The 19,674-nt window shown below is 40.0% G+C and overlaps 1 protein-coding gene and 1 long non-coding RNA gene across 3 annotated transcripts in view; one reads left to right on the forward strand and one right to left on the reverse strand.

Annotated features, from left to right (window-relative positions):
* The window catches only part of LOC129726444 (uncharacterized), a 58,227-nt gene extending 38,724 nt beyond the window's left edge, over window positions 1-19,503 (reverse strand). The window contains exon 1 of one of the 2 annotated variants that reach the window (XM_055683140.1): window positions 16,246-19,503. In XM_055683140.1, coding sequence (XP_055539115.1) covers window positions 16,246-19,272 — 3,027 coding nt within the window. In that variant the 5' untranslated portion in view covers window positions 19,273-19,503. The remainder of the gene's footprint in view (window positions 1-16,245) is intronic. The other variant, XM_055683141.1, reaches the window with a different exon arrangement.
* Window positions 19,289-19,674, forward strand: part of LOC129726463 (uncharacterized) — a 125,533-nt gene continuing 125,147 nt past the window's right edge. The window contains exons 1-2 of the long non-coding RNA XR_008728344.1: window positions 19,289-19,403; window positions 19,481-19,632. This is a non-coding gene — a long non-coding RNA (uncharacterized LOC129726463). The remainder of the gene's footprint in view (window positions 19,404-19,480; window positions 19,633-19,674) is intronic.

Genomic DNA, 19,674 nt, shown 5'->3' on the forward strand with positions numbered 1-19,674 from the left:
GCAGATTTGAGACTGTCGATTGGGAAAACCCCTCGATGAAGTCGAAGCTCGCTCGCCTGGCCTCCAGTCAGGTTCCCGACTTCGATCCGTCGCCGGTGACCGATGTGGAGGGCAATGTCTTTCAGAACAGTTCCAGTCCAGTTCAGTGGAAGTCGTACGCGAATGCTTTCGATGGATCGTGTTGACACCGATTTTCTTCTACGTTCGTCGGCGGGTGTGTTTGTATATAAAGGCAGCCAGAGGAAAGCAAAGTAGATCAGGCCCCCTAATTAGTATGTTTTCTAGATAAACGTTCTTTTTTCTCTTTCTGTGGCTTTCTAAACCAGGTTCAGATCTCGGCTTGGTTGCTTCGGTATGGCAACGTGGGCGCATAGCGTCAAAGCAATTGCCGGTCTGAAAATTAGATGGATGTAGGCAACTCGTACGTAGACTGACTTTTTTTTGGGGTGAATTTTTGTAATGGGGTTGATTTTATTGTCACAGAAGTGTGCTGTTATGCCTACAATAATCGCTGGTAGCACGCGCGTTTTTTGATGTTTGACATATTTTTTAGATTTCCGCCTGTATTCTAGATAAGTTGCCGCACTTTCTGATGTTCACTATTTCGCTATAGCAAAACAAATGGTGAAGTTCTTTAGGTCAGTCAGTTCGGAAACTGACCATTTCGCGAATGAAGTTATGTGCCATAAAGAGGGGCGTCTCCATTAGAAACCGACGCAGAATGGAGGCGCGTGGTATTTTTTACGCTGTGAGCGCACTCATTTTTCTAGTATGGAATATGATACCGTAACATGAAACATGATGTCAAAGTTCGCTAAATTATATCTATTCATGATTTGTTATAACTGGTGACACCCCAACAGCCCTAAATACGTTAGCCATATGGACGGTTGCCATACGTACGATAGCCATAAGCGACGTTAGCCATAATATTATTTTCGCATATGGATGTTAGCCATAATATACGATAGCCATAACGTACGATAACCATAATGTATGTATGCCATAATTCTTTTATTATTGAAAAATTTTATATTTTTTTCCTGCTCAAAAAACGTTTGCCATTATGTATTTATAGGTGCTAAGACACGATTGATTGAATGTTGTTCTGCATAACATGGATAAAAGATGATTATTTATTTAAAGCACGTTGTATATCTCTTCGATATTTCTAACGCAGTATTTTTTGCGATTTTCACGATGTAAAAAGTGGAAATAAAATTGCCAACACAGTAACTACGATTATGCAATGTTAAACAACTGAAAGTGATAACAGGAGATATAGTACATAACATTCTGGGATAATTAATTTTACCAGCACAAAGTATTTTTTATATTGGAAATTTCACTTAGCAGTTGAAAATATTTTTTCTGCGTACAGAAATGATTCATTATTTTATTTGTCCTAATATTCTATTCTAAATTATTCGAATCTTATATATCGCCATAATATGTTCTAAACTCTTCTTATTCCAGTATTTAATAATAGTTTCCTAAATATATAATGTGTTTAATCAGTATTATTTCATAATTTATTGTTTTCGGAGCCTAGGGCTGAAGCAAATCCATGTACATAACTTGCTAAATCGTAATTTTCGAAATTTTTATTTAATTCGCTCATCTTTTAGCTGCTGATATGATTTCCGCTATTGGTCATCAATTTTTAATATGAAGAACGAGATGAATCTTTTTTTTTATATTTTTTTTCATCGATTATACAGAGAAATTGGTTTGATTATCCGGAGTCATGATTTTTCTTCCAATTTTGGATTTTGTTTATATCTGTGACGTTTGCCTCTCTGTCGATTTTGTCTAGAAATGCCAAAATTCATACAATATTTTGTGGCATATGCTGCGTAGTAAACTCAAGGCATAAAGAAAGGTGAAATGATTGACTCATCTCATTTCATTTTTTCTATATTTGACAAACATCGACATACAGTCGCTAGATAATTTTTATATTTTATGTCGGCATATTTACTAAGTACAGTATTCGTTTTATTAACATAATGATGATTCTCGACGAAAAAAAATTAAAAAATATAATTGAAAAATCCGGAGACTTTGTTTATCCGAAGTGAAATATTTTTCAAAACTCTGGATAATAGAGTCCGACCTGTACCTATGTTGATTTCACTGACCTTCCACGATGCACAAATAAACAAGTTTTTTTTTAAAATAAATTGCATCAAATGTTGTAAGCATTTGGGATATCGGTAGCATGAACAACAGCCAGAGCTTGATTTTTTTGTATGTCTAGTACACAGGTCCATTTTTGACAAATCCATCAATCAAGTTTTGCTGCTGAAAGAATTTGTTTAGATTTTTACTCAGATAAAAAAGAGACAGAGTATTTTTTTAACTTTTATAAAGTTATAAATCGTACAATATGCATCGATGATTTGATTTATTTTTTACTAACTCTGCATCCCGATTCGCCTTGCATAGCCTTCAAGTTGTGATTTTTTTATACGAAAAAAATAGTTAGAAACAGCTTGATAAATTCCTAAAAAGGCGGTAAACATCAATTCAAATAAATCATTTGCATTACCGTGTTTATTACTTTTGAAACCTATAGTAGGACATTCTAGATAATACAACCAAAATAATTTGAGTTAATAACATCAACAGTTATAGGGTCACTTGCCTGCAAAAGCAGCAGATTATCAGAACATTAACGCTCAATTGAACTCTTTTTCGGGACTTTCATTTGACCAGCCTCTTATTTAAAAAAAATATATAGACAATATTTATTACACAGTACCAACGAAAGAAATTTACTACTAGGACAAATGAAAACGGTTTCTAGCACATAAAGAGATAAACATACACAATTTCACGCCATTAATAATGCACAATACAGAATCGTTTCAAACCATGTAAAGTCGTTCATTGAGTTGATATAAACTTAAAGCTGCAAATTTAACTATGCATTCAAATTTACTTTACTTATGTGCATGTAAACAAGTATAAATTTACGCTAAATTTTTTTGCTGTGTTGCAGCACACAACAACAAATGCACAATTAGCAATAATTTTAACTGTTATTGCGGTTCTTCATCCTATATTTTGATAAGTTATTCAAATGTTGTCACCGCGCTGCGATAACATTGAAGTACTTAATTAACAATAGCTAGTATTCCAATTGAAAAATTATCTGTGAAACACTCGCGGCCGACTCGATTGTCCGAGGTGGATGCTGTCCTTACTCGCTATCGCTCGTTCGGACGTAAACTAGGGGATAACCCCTAGTGGTGAGTAAGCCTAGGAAACCAGTAGATCAGTTGTTTGTATGCGAGAGGCCGCCGCTTCCGACGGCGGGTCGACGGCCGGCTCGGACTGCGGAAACCTCGGCGGCTTGGGGCCGCCTTGGTTCCTTGCCCTCGACGATGCGTCTTCGCAGCATGGATATCCTGTTGAACTATTTTCAAAACAAATACTAAAGTGCCAATTAACACCGTCTTTTCAAATTTTGTTTTCTCGAAAAATGTCCCTAAACACAATTTCAGTTCAGTCGGAATTCAGGAAGTAGAGCCTCATGGTCAACAACGCACAGTTCATGAAATGTTCGAAAACGAAAATTCTTCTATACTGAATGTCTTAAAAATGCATGCAATGCCGAGAACTGGTATTAACCCGAGAAAATTGACTTTCTGAAACATAGAAAATTTTCGAGCTGAGAGCGTCTTCCAGTTGACAGAGTTCATGAAGTCTGAATTTACATCATGTATCGTAAAGTTGCGTTGAGAAGACCTTCTCACTGGATTCTTCAATTACTAAAAAATAGATTAAAACTTTTATATCTATTGAACAAAGAAAAGCGTGTAACATAAAATTTTCATTTAATCTTTGGCTTCAAATAACTCGCTACCACTTCAATGATTGATAACAGATTTTTCACAGCGCATTTCACCTTTTCTTACTACATGGGAACTGCTCCCACCTCTCAGTTTCATTCGTATATTACATTACAGCAGAGTCGAATGCAAGATGATAGTTGAATTGAATTTTATAAAAAGGGTAAAAAAGGGGAAAGAGAATTTCCAACCTAAAAAGTATCGCTGTAGTCTACTTTCGTAGCTCTTCGCAATAAGCCGAAACATCAAGCAAAATTATGGCTATCGTCTATTATGGCTAACATACATTATGGCTTTCGTCTATTATGGCCTACGTACTGTATGGCAAACGTCCGTATGGCTATCGTATTTATGGCTGTTGGCGGGTCCCCGTTATAACTATGTCGACTCTTGATTTGTGTCAATTAGGTCGAATTAGTGATGTCCGATTACTTCTCGATTGTCTGTAAAATCATTTTTAATCAGTTACCTGGTACACTAATCATTAGATTATCGATTAGTTGATTCAGTTATTTGTAAGCCCAATCTCACTGTTGTTATCAATTTATCAACTGAATAAAAAAGTTATTCATTATTTTTCTTCTATAAATAACATGCTGTCAAGATAAACTCGATATTTCCGATAGTTCATTCTCAGAAGGACGTAGTTTAGAGGCGGATGAGAATGACAGCAAGGTAAAACAAATTGCAGTGGTGTTTGAGTGTGCATGCAATTGATACTAATAATAAATAATGTGAAGGTTATGGCTAGGTTTTCGCTTTTCTTCGAACAAGTGGAACTTGTTGGCAGCACCGGATAGGGCTTATGTGCTCAAAGCGTGATGTATTTTTAAACAGTTGAGAGAATCAGAGGAAAAACTGATTGAAAGTATACTTATCAGATCAGACTTGCATGTCTTTCGGTTACCAGCGCTATGCGAACAACTCCAACTGCAGCCATAGACGCTATGCTTTGCCTACTACCTCTACATCTTCATGTGAAAAAGGAAGCAGAGCTTGGCGCTCTAAGGTTGCAAAGGAGAAAAACTATTCTTGAAGGGGACCAAATCGGCCACCTTCGCATACTTAGGGAGTTCAAACTAACTCCGCTATTAACCACAGTCTCCGACTGGATGGATGTTAGGACCAACATGGATATTCCATATAGAGTGATTGAAACAAACCGCTCTATGTGGAACAATGGAGGGCCTAATCTTCCACCTGGCATCGTCAGTTTTTATACGGACGGCTCGAAAATGGGATCCCTTACGGAATCTGGTATATACGGACCCGGTATCAGGGAAACGTTTTCCTTGGGAAAATGGCCCACCGTTTATCAAGCAGAGGTATATGCCATATATATCTGCGCAAAAATATGTCTGCAACGCAACTACAGACATGCGAAAATCGGTATATTCTCGGACAGTCAAGCAGCACTACTAGCACTTAAGTCCGTCAAATGCGCTTCCAAACTTGTTTGGGAATGCATTGAAACTATACGGGAACTTTCCCGACAGAACTCAGTTTTTCTGTTTTGGGTGCCCGGACACTGTTGAGTCGAGGGTAATGAACACGCTGACTACCTAGCAAGACAGGAATCAGCTCAGCGGTTTATTGGCCCCGAGCCGTTTCTGGGTATGTCCATTTCCGCTATCAAAAGCGAACTACTAACTTGGGAAGGGCTAGAAATAGTATCCCAATGGCAACAGGCACAGGGCTGTAGACAAGCTAAACAGTTTATCTATCCGAACCCTGGAACCGCCAGAAAGCTACTTAGTCTAAATCGTAGTGACCTACGGATAATCACGGGACTCCTCACCATACACTGTCCCGCTTTTTATCATTTAAAGAAAATCGGCGTAGTGTTGAACGACACCTGCCGATTCTGCAAATCTGAACCAGAGAGTTCAGAGCATTTGCTTTGCTCTTGCGGAGCTCTTGCTTCCTCTAGGTACAACTTCTTAGGAAGTTACCTTTTAACTCCATACCAAGTATGGAGCTCCAATCCCAAGCAGGTCATTAGTTTCATCAACTATGTTGTACCTAATTGGGGTACAGGTTTACAACAAAACAGTTCTACTCCATCAATGAGTACGAGCAATCCGTAACCTGTGCACAGCAATCGGGGCCCGCCACAAAAGACAATCAGCAAGAATGTCGCAGTGGCATTTCAGTACCCAGTGCCCTTCAGGCATACAGAGAAAAAAAGACTTATCAGATTTTGTTTATTTATTCAGAATCGATTTACTCAGATAAATAGTTTTTCACATTTTCTATTTATTCTGCCCTAAATCTAATTTCGTATGAATTTTCATGGTTTTTTGTTATTTTTTATATGTAAGCATTCTTTCCTTTTTAATCATTATTGCAATATTCTGAGAGAGGGGTGTAAAATGAAAATAAAAACATCGAGAGCGTCACGAAAATTGTCTAATTTCAAATGCTTTATTCAGTCAGTTCTCAAATTCCTGCAGCAATTTTTAAGTGCATATTTTGACCAGCTAAAGCTGATGGCAATTCTAAATATCAGGCGAAACTATCAGTGGAGGCGGAGCTTTGAAGTCCACACAATGGGAAAAAGTTATAGTTAAGGTCTGGCAAACTTTGCCCTCGTGCACAATGTACAAGAAGCTTATAAGACTGGTAGTCCTCTACGGACCCGAGACATGGACAATACTCGAACAGGACTTGCAAGCGCTAGCCGTTTTTGAACGACGGGTGCTTAGGACCATATTTGGTGGTGGTGGCGAACCAGCCTGTGGCTGAAAGCCACCTTAAAAAGCAAGAATAAAAAAACATATTTGGTGGAGTATGTTGAGGATGGAGTATGGAGGCGGAGAATGAATGAATCACGAGCTAGCGCAACTCTACGACGAGCACAGTATTCAAAAAGCTGCTCAAGCTGGAAGGGTACAACGGGCGGGCCATGTTGTAAGAATGCAGGAGGACAATCTCGCAAAAATGATGTTTGTTTTGAATCTGGCCGGTACAAGGTACAAGAAAAACTGGAGATAAGCTGCCATTGGCCGAGTGCGTTGGCGTTACATTGTGACGCATATTAAATCCTAAGGGATGTTTCACCAGAAAGGTAAGTAAGTAAGTCGTTTATTCTTAGAGTATTTTTCCAATATCAAAATCTTATGTAGGGTTTTGGTCTATTCTATTGATATTTTTGTGTAATTTGGTTTATTTCATGTCCGCGGTTGCTACTCCGTTATTGCCAGATCAGCAGTAATTACACATAGAACCAATAGATGCTGCTTGGGGCCAACACGCATCCTCAATGTGTAAAAACTGGTGACCTTATTCTGTTTATTAGGCAATACCAGCGCCGGCCATAGTTTGTATAGGGAAATGTTGACGTGATACTCGCTTTATGGAAGCCGAGAACACCTCTGCACTTCCACGAGAAATCACTAGGATGTTGGAGAAAGGGCAAGGTATACAGCAGGGTTCGTTTTGGTAAACGATGCGCTGAATTCGAGCTTCGGGTTCTTTAGAACAAGTGTCGTGCCATTACATCCGCCACGATTTTCATAATGCAATTCGAACTTATTCAGTTTAACAATGTAACACCGCAACAATAAATCGTACGCAAGGATACTGGATCTTTGACCGAATTGAGCCAACTTCAAATGATTGGATATCTCTTCATAAGGTGATCCTCTTTATACCGAAAGCTATTGCGCGTTGGTGATCTATCTGAAGATAATACGGCTTCATGAAAGGTATAAACGCTGAGTCTCTAGGGGTTCGGTCAACCGGATATTTTCTATCTAACAGATCGACTAACGACGTCTCTCGTATTCACTTCGTCTGCTCTAAAGGAAAAAGATCCCGCGAAAAACACACCTGAAAAACGGAATATAAAAATGTTGCGCGCTTATTACGGAAACGAACCATCAGTATCTTTCTTGCCAAACACCGAATCCTCTGCGTACGACGCGCGCGTACAACTTAGTAACCTACTTCCTTCCTTATTGACCTTATTATATCCTCATGCACACTATCACTCTAAAAGCATGTAACGTGCTATAGTCTATGATATTATCGAAGCTTTAGTTCAGTGGTTATTAAGTCTGGAGGGAAGTTATAGTATTTTTTGTCTTCTCATTCAGATTAAGTAACCAACTTTCTTTCTTATCGATTCTATCATATCCTCCTGCAAGCTATCACTGTAAAAGCATATAACGTGCTATATATGATATTATCGAAGCTTTAGACGAGAGGTTATAAAATCTGGAGAGAAGATTTTGTGTGGAAGAGCCTGAGAATAAACCCATACTTAGAGTTCTTTTTGCGAACGAATGGTTTGGTTCTACTAAGATTCAAACCTATCACCATTCGCTTGTCAAAGCGGACACTGTAACCTTGCGACTACGAAGCTCGACAAGAAGATAGTTGAAGAGGTTGTTTAAAAGACACGACCGCAAACTTAACGTAGAATTACGAAAGCCTGTCTTATGTCAACGTATTTCTTGCGATATTTTTGAGAATACTCTCGATTGGGGTTAGGGGCCATCCACATACCACGTGTTCAGATTTTTAACGATTTTGACCCCCCCCCTCCCCCTCCGTGGACAACTGTCCATATAAATTCTGAGAAAATTGTATGGACCGTGGACATTAGCCACCCCCCCCCCCCCCAAAGCTGTCCATGTGGTATGTGGATGGCCCCTTAACCAATTTGATGGTGATCAGCTCTTTGTTCTAGATAACGTGTACCTATTTAGCGGGTACAATAAATAGCAGCCATGGTTTCACCCGCTGCCGTATCAAGAACAAGAATGAAGATGAATTTTCTTCAGCTGTCTTTTGTATCGAATTGCACTGAGATATTTTAACTTGGGCAGTGGCTACGAAAACTCCATTCAATAGTAAGATCCGATTAAAAATAATGGCACATGAGTAAATATAAAATTGAAAAACGATATAAAAATGGTAACGAAACACATAAAATGAGTTTATAGTGCTTCTAAAATGAAAATTCATTGAAGAACATGACAATAACTTTTTTATAATAATCTTGCCACATGTTTAAGCTTCCGTTCTCTAATCGGAAGCTAATCGCAACGACCCTGGCTCGTATCGTTATACAATTATTAATGTAGTTTCTTGTTTCTTTCCGAATCAACGGAAATTGCCTATTTTTTTGATAATAACAGCAAGTATATTAAAAATATGCATTATTTAGATTGATAAAACAGAATATCTTATTGTCATAAACCATACTACTGATTTTTACTTTATTGGATTTACTTATACAAAACTTATTTAATACCGCGAAAAAAATCTTCCAAATCGCGTAAAAAAGTCGCGTATAAAAAAACCGCTTAAAAATAACCCGCGTAAAAAAGACCCCAGTGTATTTCTCTCTCATCCACCCTCTACTATGATGCCAGAACTGAGAAATAAATTGACTAGTCAGCTTTCGCATTTATTCAATTTTTTATTGTTCACACAACATTTATTTGACAAGTATTTATTCAAATTGAGAAATAATCATTTCTACTCACTCTAACTCATTCGGGTTGATTCCAATCAGGGCGAGTCGTAAGCGCAACGATGTGAACGAATAAGCTACTGAATATTTAATATATTATATATTTTTTTTGTGGTTCTGAATCTGCTTCTAGCTTTCAGACTATCGATAATTATCGATACTAGCCAGAAACTGTCTCAATTATTGATAGCCATTCTAAGCGATACCTCCCCTCTCTATCACAAATTGTGCACAGGGTTGCCACATTTAAATCTGTATTTTATTTTGAAAAAATCTGAGCATCTGTATCTGTAACAAAAATATCTGTAAAAAAAATCTGTATTGTCTAAACATGAACAACTTTGCATTTTTAAAGTTTTTATGGTACATATGCATAATCCATTGAGCTGAAACGTGTGAGGAATTGGAAATATTTTCAATTTGCTTAATATTTAATGCATTAGAATTTTGAGTGCTCATAAAAATTATTGTCAATTTGAAAAAATCTGTAAATCTGTATTTTTTGACGAAAATCTGTATATCTGTATATACAGATTCTGTAACGTTACTTCGGCCCAAAAATCTGTAAAATACAGATTAATCTGTATATGTGACATCCCTGATTGGGCATTCACAGTTAACAAGGTATAATATTATGTCGACCGTGTTAGGGAAAGCAAGCATTAAGCGACCAATCAGAGTTCTGAATCTGCGCTTCAACAAGGCTTGACAATTTTCAATCGTACGAATAATCTTGAAAAAAAATTTTTTTTTCTGCCTTTGTGAGGGTATATACATACATGATTTTCCAATCGATTGCTGCAAGAATGAAGGATTCGGTTGGAAACTGACTGAGTTTTAAATATTTGTAAATGAACAATTTTCAACATGCACCCCTATCCCAGAATGTTACGTATTTCTACGTTAAAAAACGACGTAATTCTACGTTAAAAAACGAATGTTTTCTGACAACTATCAACATCTTGGTTGGTTTATGTTAATTAAGTCTTGTTTATTGTATGTATTTTGTAACATTTTCATAAGTTTACGAAGCCTTCATGCGCTATGTGATGGTTTTGATAGATCGGAGGCTTCATGCGAGATTTAGACAGAAACGTGATTATTGAAAAATCAGTGTGTTTTTGCTATTACAGGATTGGTTTTTTCACATAAATGTCACATGTTTCAAAGAAGAAAAATAGGAACAATGCATCTGAAGTTTCAAAATGTATCTTTGTTGACGTTTGCTTTAAAAAAATAGATAAAGATGCCGATTTTTGACGGGTTTACCTTAACACGCACTGAGGGAACTACCCATGCAGCATCACTAATAGTAACACCTCAGCAAAAAACAAAAAAAAAAAATACAGCTCTATTAGTCGAACTCTAACCATGATGGCGAAAACAGTGAAACTACTACGTTCAGAAGTGTGCGCGTTCGAAGAACGGTACCCTGGCGCATCGGAAACGGACATCGTGCGGCACTTTGGGGATGCCGGATACGTCCGTTCCGGCATTTAGAACATCTTGGCATTATTGGATAACAATCAGTGACTCAGAAAAAAAATCGGTTCTGGACGGCCGGCGACCCTGTGCGACAAGAAGCCACAGAGCTTGCTGAAAAGGAAGACCGAGTGAAAAGTGGCTACATCGCTGCGTGCGCTTGGCCGGGAGGTAAAAAAGTACATGGATTTACGTGTCAGGAAACGGCAGTGGCTGAATAAGGTCATCAATTCGATTTTCCTTGTGAATCACGACGCGGTGGTGGTAATGGATATCACCCTGAATGGCAACGACTGGCAGGGCACTTCGTATTTTACTTCCCCCATTCCTCCGAAGTGAAGGTCATTTACACACCATGTTCCCCAAGAAGGTGCAGTTGTAGCTAACAATCAGCAAGAAGGAAATATCAAAGCCGCTCTTCTTTTGCTCTGGACTGGCCGTGAACGTGAAAAATTTATAGTGCGAAGTGCCTGTCGGAAGTTATGTCGTTCATCAAGCAATACCATTAGGGCTAAGATGCGGTATTCTGGTCGGATCTTGTGTCGCACTACTCGAAGCGATCGTTGGAGGAGTTGGAGTGGCTGAATGTCGATGTGGTACCCAAGTCGGCGAATGCGCCCAACGTTCCGCAGCTGCGTCCCATCGCAAACCTACTCCAATAATTTTGTCGCGAAAATCGAGGAGGAATTGACATATAAAACGAAGAAAGAACTCAGAAACATGCGTACACGCATGTTTTCGTCTGCCATGGCAAAAAATATTTATAAGTCAAGTTTTTCGATCAAAACTTGACTTATAATTATTTTATTTTCAGTTTTTAAATCATTAATTAAAACTGCTTGGAATCCATCGAATAACATTTCGCCTATGTACTAATTGGGTTGTTTAGCTTTATCAGTTTTTTATATCATCTGGGATTTTCTAAGCAAAGCGTGATTTTAAAAATCTTCTATCGTTGTTCTTTGGTTCTCAAATCACGAATTGAAACTGGTCGAAACTTGCTCGAAAGCGCTACAATGACAGTTCGCCCATATAACAACTGTCATCGTAGCGATTTAGATCGATTTTTGATCTTCTTTTAAATATCGAAAGACAATGATATAGAATTTTTTTAAATCACGTTTTGCTCAGACAATTATACTCTTTCAGCTGATGTATAAAAAACAGAAATCCGCGAATAGCTAAACAATCCAATTGTAATTGAATAGGTTTTTATTTTTTATTTAAAAATCAAAGGACAACGATATGAAATATCTCAAAAATCACGTTTTGCTCAGAAAATTACATTGTTTTAACTGATATATGGTCGGCGTGCGACCAGATCGAACCAAGCGCCACTTTTTTAAAAATTGAGTTTTTAACGCCAGTGGATGTCAAAACTGATAATCTATCTTTCATGAAAAAAAAGGAAATCATTTGAACAGTTTATAATCTATCTATCTATCTATATTTATATGAAAGAGAAGTTTTGTATGTATGTATGTATGTATGTTCCAGCATAACTCTCGAAGGCCTGAACCGATTTCAACCAAACTTGGCATACGTGTTCTTTGTATAAAGGAAGTGGTCATAGAAATATTGGATAGGGGGAGGGGTCACCCTTAAAGAAGGAGGGGGTCAAAAGTAATAAAAATAATAAATTCATACATAATGGAAACCTTTCATTGAAATTTGATGATTTTCGGATTCTTGGTCACATTTTGAGGCCGGAAGTTAATGTCCAGAGACCGAAACACGATGTTCGATGCCATTTTCAATCCAAGATGGCGACTTCCGGTTTCTGGGAAGCCATTTAAAGCTGCGGAAAACACTCACAAACCCCCCAATGTTGCAATTTTCGGAGCAAAAATGACTCTTAAGAACCGGTTATCGTTATCTGACGATACTTTGAAACTTGGGTTGCCGACTTCCGGTTTCTGGAAACCTGCGAATATTAATAATTTAATTATATGCTTGGCAATATGGGTATTTTCAGAATCGGAATGACGTCGTCATATGAAAATCGATCATATATTTCCAAATAATGGCCTTTTTTGAAACGTAGTGACGTCTGTTTGCAGCCGAAAATCGGCTTTCGTGCAAATGTTTCTAGAGAAGTGTTCCAAAACATCCAACCTGCTTTGATCCGTTTTTGGAACGATTTCTTGACATATTTCTTGCATAATTTGATAACGGAGAGTCCAATTTAGCGTTTTGGATAAAAAATATGTTTGGAAAAGTTGCTGAAGCTCAACTATTACCGAATAAAAATTTAGTTAAGAGCATCGATCAAATAAGATAAGAGCTTCTACAATCCAGCTATTAATTTAAAAAAAAGTTTTGTATGTATGTTCCAGCATAACTCTCGAATGATTGTACCGATTTTAACCAAATTTGATATACGTGTTCTTTGTACAGATAAAGTGGTCATATAAATAGTGTGAAGAAGGAGGTGCAACCCCCAAAGGAGGAGAGGGTCTTAATTGATCGAAAAATCTATTTTCAAGCATTATGGGAACTTTCTGAATGAATACGATGGTTTTTAGGCCTTTGGTCATATCTGGAGACCGGAAACTGATTTCCAGAGACCGGAACATGATGTCGAAAAGAGAAAGGAGCAGCTATCAAAGAGGGAGGGGGTCTTAATTTATAAGAAAATCAGGTCTTTTAGTGCCCCATGGAAACTTTTTGAAGAGGTACGATAACTTCCATGGCCTCGGTCGGTCATGGCCAGAAGTTGATGTCTAGGGACCGGAACATGATTCCCGATGTTTTTGGCGACTTTCGGTTGCTGGGAAGCTGTATACAACTGTAGAAAACGTTTTACAAACCTCCAAACATTGGTTTTTCCGGAACCCGGATCTTTTAGAAAGCAGAACTAAAAATCCCATGACATTTTTTAAATTCAATATGGCGACTTCCGGTTTAAGAGTTTTATGAAAAACGAATATATGCTCTGCAATATGTATATTTTCGAATTCAAGATGACGTCCAGAATCCAAATATTCATCTCCGGCCAAAATTTTTAAATCGTGCATGGCGGAATACATTTTCTGGAAAGGTTACTAGAATACAGGAGAAGGCTTTGACATAATATTGAAACGTTGTTTAAAAATCAAATCCGCGATTTCTGCTTTCTGTCAAGCTGTGTAAAACTAAGTAAAATGGTTAACTAATGTCAATACACTAAAGCAACTTTTTACGCGGGGGATACATACCGCGTAAAAAAACGCGTAAAAAAACCGCGTAAATTCCGGAATCCGTGTAAAATAAAACCGCGTAAATTCCAGAATCCGCGTAAATTCCGGAATCCGCGTAAAAAAAGCCGCGCAAAAAAAAAACGCGTAAAAAGCGACCTATTTCTAGAAAGAGAACTATGTTCAGAAAATGACAACGGGCGTTCAACGCTATTTTCAAATTCCTGAAGAACAATATTCAAATACTCCCTGATATTAGGTTCATAAGTCAGAGCTGATTCCCCAAAACCGAAAATAGGTGTCCGAACGTTTGGTATAGCGAAAGTTTTTTTCTGCACTGAAAGTTATTCAAAACTTGAGAAAAATCTGGAGATAGTCCCCGTATCTCCAAATTATTAATTAATTCATGAAGACTGATGTTCAACTATAACGATGATATTGATATTGTTTACACAAAAAAAAAAAAAATAAAACGAGAAGACATAGCAAGCAATATTTTTAACTATTAGAGATGAGCCTAGGCTATTGATTATGTAATTTGAGTGTAATTTGAGTTTATTGTAAGTTAATCGATACCGTCGAAGATGCTGATGAGGCAATCCATTTTCCAACGGAATTTTTGAACTCACTCGACCCAATTGGAATGCCTCCGCATCGATTGTGAATCAACGAAAAAGGTGGTATATAAGCAAGTTTATTACTAAAATAGAAATATTATTTGAAATGCTCGGGCTGGAAAAAATATATGGAAATATAGAAAATTATAAAAAAAGCAGGAATTTTTACACGAGCAAGGCCGGGTACATTCAGCATGTGGTATTATAACATAAACTCTCTGCAGCAGCTTGCAGGAAACATACTGGGTGGTTAAACTTTGATCGCCGATTGCTCGAAATAATGTTTTTGGCGCTTGGTTCGGTCTGGTCGCACGCCGACCATATAAAAATCAGAGATGAGAACGCCTCAGAAAGTGCAACAAAAAATTTACTAGAGGTGATAGATTACAGTTTCATAAGATACATTAAAGAAAAAGAGAGAAATTAAATCCGGCATTATGCTCTTCCAACACTTATCGGATGGTGACGGAGCTGTAAAGTGTCCATGGATTTGATAAAACAGATTATGATCGTATTGAGAGAAAGAATTGGGTTTGCAAATTGGTTCTCTAATCTCTACTTCACTTTTTTGTACTGGTTTTGGACAATGTTTGTATGTTTGCAGAGGCCTTTCTTTCTTCACATATGGAAAATTATGGTTGCAATTTATTCATTACTAATCGACACGTTGAGTAATTTAGATAAAAAATACTAAAAATCTAAATTTTGCCAAAAATCTGCAATAACCCGGTCACAAAAACGGCACACCGTCCATTTTAACCTCTAGCTGTGTAAGTCAAACGTGTAATGACACCGTAAGTTTATTATGCAAAGTGGCCAAAATTTACACCATTATGCGGTATCAATTTTTCGTAAGTGGAGACGGTTCTGTTATAATCCCATATACCCCCTCCCTCCTCCTGCTGTAAATCACGACGCGTCTCCACCGCCATTGCCGAAACCGATGGCAAATCGGTTTCTTATCCAGATTTTCCAAAGTGAAAGAACTCTGCGAAGGTGATTTCCGTTCGTTGGGTTGCCGGCGGCAGGGCCTCTGCTAACCTGCACCTTCTCTGTCGGCGCCTGGTTGAAATATTACTCGAGTGGGTCAATTCATATCGGAAGTAGTAGCAGAAACCGCCGGGGGTGAGTGAGTAGGGTTTAAGGGTGAGATTTTTTCAAAGGTATATAGTCACACACAATCGCGTGTTGCACTTGATTTTGCCCTATGTGCACACAAATCTGAGCGAGGTTTGCGTGCCGGCGGCGTGCGAGGTACAGCAGAAAGTGGACCTCTTGGGATGGGGTTTGTTGGTCATCGGGCTACAGTCGACGACAACGACGACGGTGACGACGATGTGTCCGACGCGCGATTGTTATGATATGAGTTCCAATGCGAATGTGTGTGTGCGCGCGAGTTGGAGAATCTGTTAAGAAGAATGTCAAAATGAGGTCGGCAGGTTGGTTGCACGATGCTCGGAATTGGTGACTGCCATTATTTACTAGAGCCTCTGAACTAGATTTTTGCTTTCTAATGGCAGCAGTAGCGTGAAGGCGTGATAAAAGAAAACCAGGTAATGAATGAAGTGAAATTAAATTACTCGACTAGTGGAACGTGACTGGAAAATCAATAGGACGTAATTATGACTTACTCCACTTTTCAGCTGAAGAAGCGTTGATCGATCCACGATGGCCAGATCCTCCCACGAGTGGATGATTCTAGGAAGCAGCACTTTTGGCGAGCTTGAACGAGACGATCCGTCGGTAAGTGGAGCTACTGTCGGGAGATTATTGTTCACAATATCTGCGGTTTTATCCGGAGGTCGAACAAACTCGTTGTCGGTTCCGGACGGCGGTACGGTTTCATCCACCGACGTTTGAGTAGCTATCGTCTTGCCGTAAATATCGAAAATGTCATCCTCGTTGACGTTGACGCACTTGTCGCTCTTCGTTCCGTTCAGATTGTTCACTTCAAGACTGTTGTTATTTTTGTCGCTTGTGGTGGAGTTTTTGCGCCGAACGCGGTTAGGTGAGGTTGACGGACTTCGAACCAGGTTGTGGATCATCTCTATGCCACTGTGCTGTGCCGGACTCAGAGACGAAGGACTCACGTAGGTGCTTCGTTTAAAGGTTACCGAAGTTGCCGATCGAGTCCGGCGTCGGGACCGGCTACTATTGTCCACGGTCAGTAGCTTCCCGGGGGATAACGTTGAACCGTCGACTCTCGGTGGAGCTTTCAACCTCCTAGGGGACGGCATTGTGTTTAACTTTGGGACGCCCGTTTTGACCATTTTGGGGATCTTGGATGTCGCCGGAGGCTTTTCCGCCGGGGGCGGGTCATTGTTATTAATTTTCTCCTCGCAGGGGATGTCGATGTTTAGTTCCTTGGTATAATCCTTTTCGTCATTTTTCTCTCCGACACCGTCATTAGACTGTAGATTCTCCTTGGTATCGGTGCTGGTTTTCAGTAGTACTTCCAAGGAAAGGTTCGGTGTGTGTAGCTTCGGTGAAGCTATGGTTGCCGAGTCGGCGGATTCTGTTTTCTGCAGTTTTGAGGGGCTTGCTGGGAGCTCGATCATGGGTTCGACATGCATCAGTACAACGTTGTTGATCTTCTCCTCAATGCCCTGAATGGCTTGCTTGACCTCTTCGATTTTTTCCACCAGAGTGTGATTAGTTTCTGGCGGCTCAGGGTGACTCTGATTGTCCGGTGTTCCGGGATGGGATTTATTTCCCGGTTTTTCTTCGTCTGCTACTGGTTGCGGTTCATCAGTTGGCAGTGATTGGTTAGGAACATTTTTTGGGCTAGCTGGTGTTCGTCCGGATCTTGGCCTTGAAGTTTTTGGCCTTTCTGTGGGTTGCCTCGTAACTTCAGGGGGCTCCGGTGTAGGTGAGATTGAATTTGACTGTTCCAGGGTTGTCATTGATAAAAGCGAAGTTCGCATTTCATCTTCGTCGAAGGTTACACTTCGCCGTCGGGCAAAAGCAGCTTGTCGAGGATTTGGAATATCATCGGTAGTTAAATAACTGCTACTTTTGGCCGATATGGATCTCTGATGGTTTGTAATATACTCGCTGCTAATCGGTGGTGAGGTTCGCTCGGTGTCCGCTGACTGTGAGTACTGTCTCCTGAGCGACGAGGACGAGTGATCGGCTGAAGAGATCGAAGAAGATTTCAGTGCGGAGCGTTGCATCACAGGAGACGAACGGGTGGAAGAGCTAGCAGTTACCGAAGAGTTTTGATTGTTCAAATGTGCACTAGAACTCGACGACTGAGAAACCGTCAAACCGTCTTGATCACTGTGTTCGAACGTGTCACTATCGGGTGTCCTCATTTTCACAATCTCCCCACCGAAACGCACCCTTCTGGGAGTTCTTCTTACGTACTCATCGGAAGACTGTTCCTGAAGCACACTAGAAGTAGCTTTAGTACCGACACTTTCATCTATTTCACTATCAGTCAACACCCGCACAATTCCGTACCGTTTGGAGATATCCTCATCACTTTCATCACTAATAGACTGCAAATTTTCCGCTTCCAAAATGCGCATTGTAACCGATTCTTTGTTGATCTTTATCTCTGTTTCCATGATCACTTTGGAATCATCGATTCGATCAATGTTATCAACACTCACCCGCCGAACAACCGAGCTGCCATGTTGGGGAAGCTTACTGATAGCGTACGTGCTGCGATTGATCCGGTCCTCCGGGCTGTCCAGCCGAGACACATCATTGTAGCTACCGGATTTCCACCGCTGTGCCTTCGGCGATAGAGGCTGCGTTGGCCGATGGACTTCAGTAGTGGGTACTTGGGGTACATGCGGTTTCCAAGATTTTCTCATTGGTAACTCCGAACCGGGTGGAGTCAAGTTGATAACATTTTCCCGCCGGGGACTCTTCGGAGGGTTCGGCAACCCGTAGACATTACACAACAAATCAAAATCCCTCCGGTAGGATATTGAAATACACTCATAGAACTCCCGCGAGCCGATTGTGTTCTTAATTTTAAGCAAAATCTTCAGTGCGATTTCCTGGTAAGTAATCTGAACCATTTTACCACCCAAAGCATTGATAACAGCACGTAAAATAAATGTACGCTTCGCGGTCAAGATCGCCGGCTGGATCAGTGACGGTAAGGCAAGCATCACACCGACAATGTATCTCGTACTGAGGGGATCCTTCGGATTCCGATCCATGCCGTAATTCATAATCTCCAACATCACAGTTTCCGGCATTTTAGTTTGTGCGATGTAAACCTTTAGCACATCGAGGGCACCCTTCCTCACCGCTGGCGAAGGATGGCCTAGATTGTCAATGATTGGAGGTAACAAAGGCCCGAAGTACACGTCGGACTCATCGCGAAGCACAATCAGCACATCAATTAAAACTCGCAGCGAATGCTGCCGCACCTGGTACTCGGGATCATGCAACCGTTCGAGAAACTCCCGAAAAAGTTCGTTCATATTAAGTCCCACCGGGAGCTCATTGTTCCGGATGATATACTCCCAGAGGGGCGTTAACTGCAGCACCGATAGGACCCGCTGGTTATCCTCGACGTTTAGCACCCGTCGATAGCGGGCCGGGGAAGTACCCGATGCATTGTTCGACGAATTACTCGAGCCTTCCCCACTTGTCGAAGAGCTGCTATTATTTTTCGCAAACACTCTTCGAAAGAACATTTTCACTTGCTTCACTCGCTTCACAGTAGGCTGCGGCGAACGGCACACCTCACGCACTCATCGCGTAATGTCAAAATAACTTAGCACAATCTGCCTGCCGCCACTTTGGCAGTGGAGAGCTGAAAAATAAGGTAAGTTCCGAACACACCGATTCGTACGAGTGACAGGAGATGAATGTTTCCAGACGTCTAAATTTCTTCACCCGAAGGTAATCAACACGGCGGTTCGCGATTGCTAGCGGAAATCTCGGTTGTAACTTTGCGGATTAAAGGCATGCGCCGGAAGTTTGTTGTGGCCCCAACCCGTAGCTAGGGACAACCGTCGTTGCTAGAAGTCGCTGTTCCACTACTTGTCTCGGAGGTAAGTTTGTTTTGTTTTTGCCATAAATGGGCTACCAGTTTG

This window comes from Wyeomyia smithii, chromosome 3 (assembly GCF_029784165.1).
Source record: "Wyeomyia smithii strain HCP4-BCI-WySm-NY-G18 chromosome 3, ASM2978416v1, whole genome shotgun sequence".
In the NCBI taxonomy this organism is placed as follows: Eukaryota; Metazoa; Arthropoda; class Insecta; order Diptera; family Culicidae; genus Wyeomyia; species Wyeomyia smithii.